At 39.6% G+C, this 12,466-nt stretch overlaps 1 protein-coding gene across 2 annotated transcripts in view; it reads left to right on the top strand.

Annotated features, from left to right (window-relative positions):
• The first annotated feature begins 2,049 nt into the window (after positions 1-2,049).
• The window catches only part of APOOL (apolipoprotein O like), a 103,312-nt gene continuing 92,895 nt past the window's right edge, over positions 2,050-12,466 (top strand). Inside the window, exon 1 of one of the 2 annotated variants that reach the window (XM_055563603.1) lies at positions 2,050-2,187. In XM_055563603.1, the coding sequence (XP_055419578.1) occupies positions 2,173-2,187 (15 nt within the window). In that variant the 5' untranslated portion in view covers positions 2,050-2,172. The remainder of the gene's footprint in view (positions 2,188-12,466) is intronic. The other variant, XM_055563602.1, reaches the window with a different exon arrangement.

Below are 12,466 nucleotides of genomic sequence, written 5' to 3'. Positions count from 1 at the left end.
CTATAACCAGTGCATTTTCTCGGCAAAATTCTATTAGTCTTTGCCCTGCTTTCTTCCGTATTCCAAGGCCAAATTTGCCTGTTACTCCAGGTGTTTCTTGACTTCCTACTTTTGCATTCCAGTCCCCTATAATGAAAAGGACATCTTTTTGGGGGTGTTCGTTTTAAAAGTTCTTGTAGGTCTTCATAGAACTGTTCAACTTGAGCTTCTTCAGCATTACTGGTTGGGGCATAGACTTGGATTACTGTGATTATCTCACCTTAAATTAAGTCAATGCCATCAGATGTAGCCACTTCTGACACACTGGCTTTTCTTTAATTGCTGCTGCTTCTGCATGGAAGGTTCTTCCCTAAATTCCTTCAGGACTTTTCTCAAATGTCACCTTATCAGAATGCCTTTCCCTAATGTATTGAAACTCCATCCATAGTTCTGTCTACCAGATCTAGTCCCTTGAGTACATCAAGGCCATTTATTGTCACCCTATTTATTTAACTTATATGCAGAGTACATCATGAGAAATGCTGGGCTGGAAGAAGCACAACCTGGAATCAAGATTGCAGGGAGAAATATCAATAACCTCAGATATGCAGATGACACCACTCTTATGGCAGAAAGTGAAGAGGAACTAAAAAGCCTGCTGATGAAAGTGAAAGAGGAGAGTGAAAAAGTTGGCTTAAAGCCTGACATTCAGAAAACGAAGATCATGGCATCCAGTCCCATCACTTCATGGCGCATAGATGGGGAAACAGTGGCTGACTTTATTTTCTGGGGCTCCAAAATCACTGCAGATGGTGACTGCAGCCATGAAATTAAAAGACACTTACTCCTTGGAAGGAAAGTTATGACTAACCTAGATAGCGTATTTAAAAGCAGAGATATTACTTTGCCAACAAATGTCTAGTCAAGGCTATGGTTTTTCCAGTGGTCATGTATGGATGTGAGAGTTGGACTCTGAAGAAAACTGAGCGCTAAAGAATTGATGCTTTTGATCTGTGGTGTTGGAGAAGACTCTTGAGAGTCCCTTGGACTGCAAGGAGATTCAACCAGTCCATCCTAATGGAGATAAGTCCTGGGTGTTCATTGGAAGGACTGATGCTGAAGCTGAAACTCCAATATTTGGCCTCCTCATGCAAAAAGTTGACTCATTGGAAAAGACCCTGATGCTGGGAGGAATTGGGGAGATGCTGGGAGAAGGGGACGCCAGAGGATGAGATGACTGCATGGCATCACTGACTCAATGGACATGAGTGTGGTGAACTCCGGGAGTTGGTGATGGACAGGGAGGCCTGGCGTGCTATGATTCATGGGGTCGTAAAGAGTCAGACACGACTGAGACACTGAACTGAACTGAATGGATTGAAATCAGTAAATTCACACCTCATCCCCATACTCTTTTTATTTTCCTTCATAGCACTTGGCATTTTGTAAAATTTGTCTGTTTCTCTTTTATTCCTGGAATCGTAAGCTCCGTGAGGGAAGGTATTACATTATTCTTTACTTTGAACAAATGCCTGGCACATAGTAGGTGCTTAGTCACATAGTTTTAGACTGTATGAACTTGCCCACGTATTGTAGAAATAACCCCTTCTTTTTGTAACTAGTTATTTATTAAGGGGGGCTTCCCTGGTGGCTCAGGGTAAATAATCCGCCTGCAATGAGGGAGACCTGGGTTCAATCCCTGGATTGAGAAGATCCTCGGGAGAAAGGAATGGCTAGCTACTCCAGTTTTCTGGCCTGGAGAATTCCATGGACCGTATAGTCCATGAGGTCGCAAAAAGGCGGACACGACTGAGGGACTTTCACTATCAGTATTCATTAAGGCAGCTGAACTTGGATTTTAAGTCCTCAGCTAGAAAAAATCTCATATCCCAGAAACAACTAACATAATGAAAAGTTCTGTACCCAGAAAAGTACGTTTCAAATGGACTATGGAGAATATATTCTGAAAGGTGTTATCAGGGACAGCGACAATCAATCACAAAGTTAAATCATTTCTCCCCAGAAAGGACAAACTGCTGCAGCTTCCCAGAGCAGCACTACAAGGGCGGAGAAAGGGCGGAGCCAGCCGGCGAGGGGCGGGACTGGCTGAGGCTAGTGTAAGTGGAATCTAGTTGAAATGTTTTGTCCCTTTCCGCTCTCCGTGCGACGACTTGGGCGGAGGCGGTCACAGCTATGGCAGCCCTTAGGGTAAGTTAAAAAAAAAAAAAAAAAATACCTTGCTTAGTTTCTGAAGTGCTGATAGCACTATAATAACCATAGAAGGGGTCCTCCTAACTTCAAAAAGGAGTCCCACAGCAAGAGGCGAGATGGAGATGAGGTTGCGAAAGGACTAGCAAGGTCAGGGAATCTTTAACCGGTTTGAAGCCTCAATACATCTGCCTAGGCTGCAGTCCATGGGGTCGCTAAGAGTCGGACAGGACTGAACGGTTTACTTTCACTTTTCACTTTCATGCATTGGAAAATGAAATGGCAACCCACTCCAGTGTTCTTGCCTGGAGAATCCCAGGGACGGGGGAGCCTGGTGGGCTGCCTTCTCTGGGGTCTCACAGAGTCGGACACGACTGAAGCGACTTAGCAGCAGCCGCAGCAGCAGCCGCAGCAGCAGCCTGGAACTGTACTCTCCTCAGTTCCCTGCTGTTGACTTTATACTGCGGTGGGGTGAAAACTGGGAAACTGCTGGGTGAAAATGGCCGCCTGGGCAACGAGCAGCAAACAGACTTGTGTCTTGAGCTGGAACAAAGAGAAAAAAAGCCTGGGCATTTGTCTGAGTGCATAGGGCGGAGCCTCACGACCCTTTGGAGGACTTCGTTCGAAAATTATTTCTGGTAAAATAGACCAGGATAGAGAGGTCTCTCCGCAGTGCGCGGGTTTGTATTCACTGCTGTTACTCTACGGGTTTGAATAACAAACCTGTTTCTTTTGAGTTCTGCAATGCGAAATGATCCTTTTACTTAGAAATCTGTACAGGAAGTGACCCAACTGGCTGCCAACTGCAGTTCCCTTAGTAAGTTTCAGTAACAGTCGTCGACAAATATCTATGGGTAGATATTTGTAGCAGGTTTTAAGTGTAAAATGCACTCTTGCAGGAGATACAAATATGAATAATTCAGGCTCTATATCGGGCTTGATAAGCCGTTCTCACTTCATTTCTGCATTCATGCATGCGTGCATGCTGAGTCACTTCAGTCGTGTCCGACTCTGTGACTCCATGGACAGCACCCCACCAGGTTCCTCTGTCCAAGGGATTCTCTAGGCAAGAGTACTGGAGTGGGTTGCCATTGCTCTTCTCTTCTTCTGCATTCATAATTTATTTGAATTACCACAATACCCGTCCAACTGGACTCGCTGCCTCTAGCCTGGTTCTAATGGAATTCATTTTCCCCTGCACTGCCAGAGTACTAAAATGGCAATCTGATTATGTTCCTCCACTACTTAAAAATCTTTATTGGTACGCCATCATCTGTCCTCTGGGCTCAGGTCAGACTCTTATGTGTCTACAACAGCCCAGCCTGCCTTGCCTTTCCAGCTTCTTTTCCTATCTTTCAGGAACTCTCCTAACATCTGTACTTTTTCCCTGCTCTTTCTCTGGGTCTGAAGTGCCCTTTACCATCCTCATGTAGTTAGTTCCTATTCATATTTCACTGATTAATTTAACAGTGATTTGTGTACTGCCTCCCCATATGCTAAATGCAAAATGCCTTTTCCGAGATAGTGTCCCAGATCTCCCCAGTCTGATTTAAGTAACTCACCTTTATGCTCCCAGAGGACCCTGGGCATAGTTTTACCTTTGGACTTATCATACTGCAAGTAATAGACTATTTACTGTCTATTCTACCCTCCTAAATGATAGCTACTTGAGAGCAGTAATTATATGTTAATTTTTGTATCCTTAGTACTAAACACAAGTATGACTTATATTAAGTACTCAATAAATTCTGCATGAATAAATAAGTGCCAGGCAATGGAGATAAAAGAAATTAAGTTAAGCATTGTATAACAAATGATAATGATTCAGAGTAGGGGAAGTGGTTTGCCTCAGGAGAAGCAAAAAGTGATCTGAGGGTTCAGAAGAGAGCTCACACCTGGTTGAAGAGAATAAAGAAAGACTTCATGGAGGGAGTACAGAGAGAGAATGAGTGGTCAATGATTAAAAAGCAAACCTAAAAAGTATGTTGTCACCAAAACCTAGAGAAGGAGACAGTTGAACAGTTTTTTGATTTGGCCAGTAAAAAGTCATTGGTAGCTGCCATTTATTAAGTGCTTACTACAAGGCTAGGCACCTTGCTAAAATACTTTGTGTATGTTATTTCACTTAATTATCAAGACAACTTTATGTTGAAGATACTATGATCACCATTTTACAAATGAGAAACTAAGGCTAAGAAAATTCAATTAAGTTCTCCAAAGTTATAATGCTCATAAGAGCTGAAGTGAGGTAAAGTGGTAGAGTGGGAACCTAGATTGTAAAGAGTTATGTTGTATTGTGCTCAGTTGCTTCAGTCATGTCCTACTCTTTGCAACCCTATGGACTGTAGACTGCCAGGCTTCTCTGCATATGGGATTCTCCAGGCAAGAATACTGGAGTGGGTTGCCATGCCCTCCTCCAGGGGATATTCCTAACCCAGGGATAGAACCTGTGTCTCTTACATCTCCTGCATTGGCAGGTGGGTCTTTACTGCTGAGCCACTGGGGAATCCCCAGATTATAAGGGGTTAAGGAAAGGATTTCCTTAAGGAAATCAGTCCTGAATATCCATTGGAAAGACTGATGCTGAAGCTCCAATACTTTGGCCATCTGATGTGAAGAACTGACTCATTGGAAAAGACCCTGATGCTCGGAGAGATTGAAGGCAGGAGGAGAAGGGGACAAGAGAGGATGAGATGGTTGGATGGCATCACTGACTCAATGAACATGAGTTAGAGGAAGCTCTGGGAGTTGGTGATGGACAGGGAAGCCTGGCGTGCTGCAGTTCATGGCGTTTCAAAGAGTTGGACATGACTGAGCGACTGAACTGAACTGAGGGAAAGGATAAGGGGTGGGAAACTGGCATTCATTTAGCACCTACTTTGACCAGCTGCTTTACATGTATTATTTCCGTTTAATCTTTTTGATGACCCTAAGAAATGGGGGTAATATACCCATTTTACATATGAAAAAACTGAGGCTTAGAAAAAGTGCTGGGTCCTGGTCATATAGCTACTAGGTGGAAGAACCAGGTTCAAACACAGGTATATTTGTCTTCAAAGTCCCTGATCTTTCCACTACTCCTTGTCTCCTCTGAAAGGGAGGTGTACATCACTCTTTAGAAAAATGTTATGGTCAAAGTAGGGAAGAGATCTTAAGATGGTGGTAGGAAGTTCCAGAAAAGATGTCTTTTCATTTAAAAAAAAGTGGGAGACTATATGCCAAATAAATCTCAATGAAACTGGGGGAAAAACATGTCAGGAGACCTGAGCAGGTTTGGAGACAGGGAGAAATGTGCAAGAACTATTACAAATTAATGATAGTGATCACAGCTATTGCACTAGGCATTTTGCTAAGTGCATTATGTGAATTTTCACATTTATGCGTCACAATGGCCCAATGAGTAGTTGCTGTTATGAGCGTTTTACAGGTAAAGAAGCTGAAATTTAGAAAGGTTAAATAACTCTGCCACAGTCACACAGTTGTAAGTGGTCAATCTGAATCTGAAATCTCTGATCTGAGTCCAGATCATGGGGCTTAACCTTGATGAAGCATCTGTAAAGCCAAGGTATGAAACGGATGATCTGTGTTAATTATGAAGTCCCAGAGTTTAATAATAATAAGGGATAATGTAGAAAGGAGTCCTGAATGTTGGTTAGATAATTCTGAAAATAGTTTACATTCATTTTGAAAGATAAGAGCTTTTTGAGCAAACATGATGATAGAACACTGATGTGGAATTAGCCTTGAGAACAAGGTCTGTACTGATCTTTCCTCCTTACTTCTTGAATCAGAGAGAATAGCTGGAGGACTGGCTTTCATTTCAAAGGATCAGGAGAAATATAGTGTCAAAAGCCAGATTTCATTAATGCCAAAAGTTGAGTGAATTTGGGGAAAATTTGGGTCCTGAAAAATGTTTGTTTATAATAAAATGCATAATATTGAAATATGGCTACCATGTACTGAGCAGTTCCTGTGTGTCAGATATTGTATTATGCTGTTGATGACATCATTTTACTTAATTCTCACAAAAAGTTTTCTGTGGTAGATAATATTGGCTCAAAGAACAGGAGTAGGACAGTAAGGAAGTCAAAACTGAAATAGGAGGTTGTAGTCAGAGAAAAGCTTATTGAGTTTATAATTTAAGCTGTTAACAAGTTCCAGAAAATGGTAAATTCAGGGTGTACTCATGGAGAGTGTAACTGGAGTGGACTGAAAGCTCTAAGAAGGTGAAGCCAAAGAACAGCAAGGTGAGGCTTTTGAGTGGCTCAATCACATGGACATTAAAGTCACTCAGAATTATGGCAGGATTTAGAGTATAGAAGAGGGCTTCCCAGGTGTCACTAGTGGTAAAGAACCTTCTGCCAATGCAGAAGAAGTAAGAAATGAGTGTTTGAACCCTGGGTCAGGAAGATCCTCTGGAGGAAGAAATGGCAACCCACTCCAGTATTCTTGCTTGGAGAACCCTATGGACAGAGGCACCTGGTGGGCTATAGTTCATAGGTTTGCAAAGAGCTGGACACAACTGAAGCAACTTAGTACAGCAGACAGAGTATAGAAGAAGGCTATTGACCAGGATCCTAAATCTTCAATGTGATGAAGTGTCCGGGAGGCAGGTGCTAAGGATGAATAGGTGGGTGGTATGAACCTCAAAGGAGAACTACTTTTCTTTCCTTAATGGGAACTTGTTTTCAGTTTAAGTGTAGCATACGTACGATTAAGTACACAAATCACAAGCAGCTTAGTAAATTGTCAAAAGATGAACATACTTATTCAACTGGCACCTAAATTAAAAGAAAAAAAGAACATTACCAGCAGCCCAGAAACTTTCCCCTTTTCTCCTCCTCCACCATAGATTAATCTTGCCTGTTTTTTAACTTTATATAAATAGAATTATGCAGTATTTACTTTGTTATATCTGGCTTCTTTCACCCAATATTATATTTTTGAGATTCAGCCATTGCACATGCATGCTAGTTCATTCATTCTTGTGTGCTATGTGATATCCTGGAAAAAAGTACTGATGCCTGACCCCCATCCCCGATTGGACATTTTAATATTTTAAAACTCCACCAATGGTTCTGCTGTGTTGCTAGGTTCAAGAACCACTGGTTTAGGAGGGAATTTGTGGCTTTCATACAAATTAGAGAAAAAGAGTATTAGGCCTTTTCAGGTTATAAAGAACAGATGCAAGATCAAGTTATCTTAAATAGTAGTTTAATGAAAAAATATTTAGGTTAGGAAGAATGCCTAGGAAACTGTCTCACCAGCTAAACAGATTGCAAGTAGAACCATTCAGGATACTGTATCAATGCTGGTAGTCATTCTCATGATTATTCTGCTTCTGTTAACTCTGTATGTTTCATATTCAGATTTTCCTAGAGCCAGGATCTGATCAGGTTGGCTAGACACAAACCACTGCAAAGTACCCTTCTTAGGCAGAAATTGCACATCAGGCCCTTTGGCAAGGCAGTTTCTTGTTGGCTGTCTTTGGCTCAGGTACGAATCCTGGTCCAGTCGGTTTTGGCCAGTGTATCAGTCCTGCATGGTGACCTGTGTTCCAGGGCTTCTTAGAAGGGGCAAGGCAATTGATGGGTACCTTTGGTGTTCATGGTTTTTCTGGTACAATGTACTTTTGAATACTTTCTAGAAGTAAGTAATAAGGTTGTTGAAAATATAATGGAATATATTTAGAGTTGTTTTTAAAAGCTTACTTATTAAGGTCTTATAATTTAAATTGGAAAATTGGTTGCCCATGAAAAAAAAAAAGACCATTGAGACAACCAGTGTAATAGCAATCTATAGTTGATAACAAATTTTGTTTAGTTACAATTTGAACATGTTAGGGGGGAAAAGTAACCCATTTCTATAATTTCCCTGATTGAGACCATCTGTTATATAGACTTGATCTATATTAGTAGTCTAAGCTAAGTCATGAGTTGCATACTTAATGTAGATTTGGCCTGGCTGTTTTTGAATCTTTTCTCTCAGTCATTCTGAGGCTTACCAGGGACTTTTTGTATCACTAGGCTAACTGCTACTGCCATATCCCTGCTTAGTCTGGCTCTGTAGTTCACCTCTTTCATTCATATTTCCAAATTCATACTTGATATCTTTAGGTGCATCAAATTCAACAAGGGCAAAATTCCTTTCTGTTTGCCAAATTTGACTTTTCTTCTGCATTCCTTATTTCATTTAAGAACATGAGCTTCTAAGCTTGGGGTCATTTTAAATTATCCTCTACACCCATACTGTTAACGAGTCTTCTGGATACTTTATACTTTCATACATTCTTGTTCTTTTATACATTCATTGATAAAAAAAAAATCTTAATGCCTATAATGTATAGGAGATGGTGATAAACACTGGGGATACAAAGATCAGCAAAATATAAACAAGGTATGTAGAAGAGAAAAACTAAAACTAATAAACACATGAAGAAATGCTTAAAACAATTAGCAGATAACTGCATACTAGAACAATGAGGTAACTATTAAGCTAGAGAAAAATAGAATTCTAGTTAATGTTGGTAGGGATTTATTCAGTGAAATTAAGTATATATACATATCCTATGGCATGGCAGTTCTGTTCTTGGGTGTATATCACAAAGATATACAAGTTCATGAGGACACTTATTGAGTAATATTCCTCACAGTATTTTTTTTTATGGTGACAGGGAGTTTAAGGCAATGTAGTTGTCTATCACTGACAGTGGATAGGTGAAATGTGGTGGATATACACTGTACATCAGCTGGAAGAAATTGGTTGTATGAACACAGATGGCTATGTTTTATGAAAAAGGGTAAGAAACAAAATAACTGTAATACACCATTTATGTTATTTTAAAAAGTAAGAAAAAATGAGATATGTAATAACAAAAAATGTGTCTGTGTTTAAATGTGTCTGACTTTTTGCAACCCTATGGAGCCTGCCAGGCTTCTCTGTCCATGGGATTTCCCAGGCAGGAATACTGGAGTGGGTTGCTATTTCCTACTCCAGGGGATCTTCCTGACTCAGGGATCAAACCTTTGTCTCTTGCATCTCCTGCACTGGCAGGCAGATTCTCTACCACTGCACCATCTGGGAAGTCAACAGTTAAAAATATATGTACATGTTACTACAATATGCATTTTTAAAAATGCAAACAAAAAGATAATACAATCACTAAACACGTTAAAATACCCACATACATATGATGGGTAAATTAGAGTGAGATTTGATGTTTAAAGGAAATTAATTAATCAATCAATTTTAAAAGCAGAAGGCCAAAGAGAAGCAAGACCAAACTATTGTCCTCAAGGAATGGACTCTACTAACCGAAATTGATAAATAAACACAAATTCTATTCAAAACAAAAGATATTTAAAAGTTAAGTTCAGTTCAGTTGCTCAGTCATGTCCGACTTTTTGCGACCCCATGCAATGCAGCACGCCAGGCCTCCCTGTCTACCACCAACTCCTGGAGTTCACCCAAACTCAAGTGCATCGAGTCGGTGATGCCATCCAACCATCTCATCCTCTGTCGTCCCCTTCTCCTCCTACCCCCAATCCCTCCCAACATCAGGGTCTTTTCCAATGAGTCAACTCTTCGCACGAGGTGGCCAAAGTATTGGAGTTTCAGCTTCAGCATCCATCCTTCCAATGAACACCCAGGACTGGTTGGATCTCCTTGCAGTCCAAGGGACTCTCAAGAGTCTTCTCCAACACCACAGTTCAAAAGCATCAATTCTTGGCACTCAGCTTTCTTCACAGTCCAACTCTCACATCCATACATGACCACTGGAAAAACCATAGCCTTGACTAGACAGAACTTTGTTGGCAAAGTAATGTCTCTGCTTTTCAATATGCTATCTAGGTTGGTTATAACTTTCTTTCCAAGGAGTAAGCATCTTTTAATTTCATGGCTACAGTCACCATCTGCAGTGATTTTGGAGCCCCCCCAAAAACAAAGTCAGCCACTGTTTCCACTGTTTCCCCATCTATGTGCCATGAAGTGATGGGACCAGATGCCATGATCTTCGTTTTCTGAATGTTGAGCTTTAAGCCAACTTTTTCACTCTCCTCTTTCACTTTCATCAACAGGCTTTTTAGTTCCTCTTCACTTTCTGCCATAAGGGTGGTGTCATCTGCATATCTGAGATTATTGATATTTCTCTCTGCCATCTTGATTCCAGCTTGTGCTTCTTCCAGACCAGCGTTTCTCATGATGTACTCTGCATAGAAGTTAAATAAGCAGAGTGACAATATACAGCCTTGACGTACTCCTTTTCCTATTTGGAACCAGTTTGTTGTTCCATGTCCAATTCTAACTGTTGCTTCCTGACCTGCGCATAATCTAAAAGTTACTATGGGAGAAAAGAGGAGGAAATAGTTTAAATGCCTACAGAATATAAGACTGCTTCATTATTGTTCATTTTAGTTCATTCAGGTATGGATTAAACACCTGCCATGTGTTAAGAACCTCTATTTGCCAAGTGGTGGTAGATTGTATTTTTTATTTTAAATATTTGCAATCTCTTACTGTAAGAGTATTATACAACCCTGCCTAGATTTCTTATTCTTTTCCTCTACCGCAAGAATGACTCGTATTACTTTACTAGGTAAATAATTTTATAATTTGTTTTTGGCATATCTTGGTACTGATCAAAATATGGTTAAAATAAAATATTTACTCCACCTTAGTTTAATTGAAACACAAATCCTTGTGTTTATCATGAAAGAACCAGTAGAGTTAAACAGAACTTAATTTTGTAGGCAGAGAAAGTACCATTATATCTATTCACTCATCAGTGCTAATGGAAGGAAAGGAACAGCATAAATAATTGAAAACCAATATTGCATTTAACTTTGGAATGTATTTTTATATGTATTTTTCTGCCTAATGCAAAAATTGCAATTTTGGTCCCTTTGACAAAATTCACAATAGAGCTCCTATGACAAAAACTCACAGAGCCATGCACTGGCAGGGACAATTCATCCTTCCATTAAATTGTTTTGGCACGTTTATCAAAACTTAATTGACCCTAAACATAAGGGTTTATTTTTGAACTCTCAGTTCTATTCCATTGATTTGTATTGTCTTCGTGCCAATATTATATTGTCTTCTTTGCTATAGCTTTTTATTAAGTTTGAAATGGGAAAATGTGAGTTTTCTAAATTTGGCTTTTTTTTTTAGTATTATTTATTGTGAAATAATTTCAAACGTACGGAAAAGCTTAAAGAAGAGTACAAAGAACTCATGTTAAATCAGATCCTAGAGTTGTTAGCTTTTGCCATTTTCCCCCTTTCACCTCTATTATAATTTTTCTTTTCTTTTTTTTTTTTTTAATGTTTCCTTTTCTGATCAGTCTGAGAGCAAGTTGCAGACATGTTGCTATTTCACCCATGAATATTTCACCGTGTAATTCCTCAGAAGCATATACTGTTCTTTAACCTTTGCGCAAGCCTCCCAATCTGAGATGGTAACACTGATAGAATGCTACCATCCAAACCATAGATGCCATTCAAATTTCATCCACTGCACAATATCTCCTTTTCTTTTCTAGTGTGTTAGTCATTCATCGTGTCTGACTCTTTGCGACCCTATGGACTGTAGCTCCTCTGTCCATGGGATTCTCCAGGCAAGAATACTGGAGTGGGTAGCCATTCCCTTCTCCAGGGGATCTTCCTGACCCAGGGATCGAACCCATGTTTCCCACATTGCAGGCAGATTCTTTACCATCTGAGGTACCCCGGAAGCCCAGAGGCCAGGATCCAAATCTAGAATCATGCATAACATTTCCTTATCATTCCTTTTTGATCTGCTTTAATCTGAAATATTTCCTCAGTCTTCCTGTCTTTCATGAATGACCTTAAAATTATTTTTTTCTTCCAGTTTTATTGAGATGTCATTGACATGCAGAACTTCATAAGTTTAAATTGTACAGAATGATTTGACTTACAACCTGAAATGATTATCATAGTAACTTTAGTGAATACATATCATCTCATTTAGATACAAAATTAAAGAAATAGAAAAAAAAATTTCTTGTGATGAGAATTCCAATTTTTATCTTTTTTTTCTCAAGATGTTGACTTTTCTGGGTTCCTTGCATTTCCATATGAATATATAATCAGCATATCAATTTGAAAAAAGAGACATTTGAAATTTGAATTGAATTTTGATAGTAATTACATTTAATCAGTAGATCACTTTGGAGAATATTGCTATCTTGACAATGCTGAGTCTGACAATCCATGAATTTGGGATGTCTTTAAGTCGATTTAAGTCTTCAATTTTTTTC

The sequence above is a fragment of the Bubalus kerabau genome, chromosome X, assembly GCF_029407905.1.
Source record: "Bubalus kerabau isolate K-KA32 ecotype Philippines breed swamp buffalo chromosome X, PCC_UOA_SB_1v2, whole genome shotgun sequence".
NCBI lineage: Eukaryota > Metazoa > Chordata > Mammalia > Artiodactyla > Bovidae > Bubalus > Bubalus kerabau.
The sequence above is the reverse complement of the archived record's forward strand: the minus strand, read 5'-3'. Positions and strand labels throughout refer to the sequence as shown.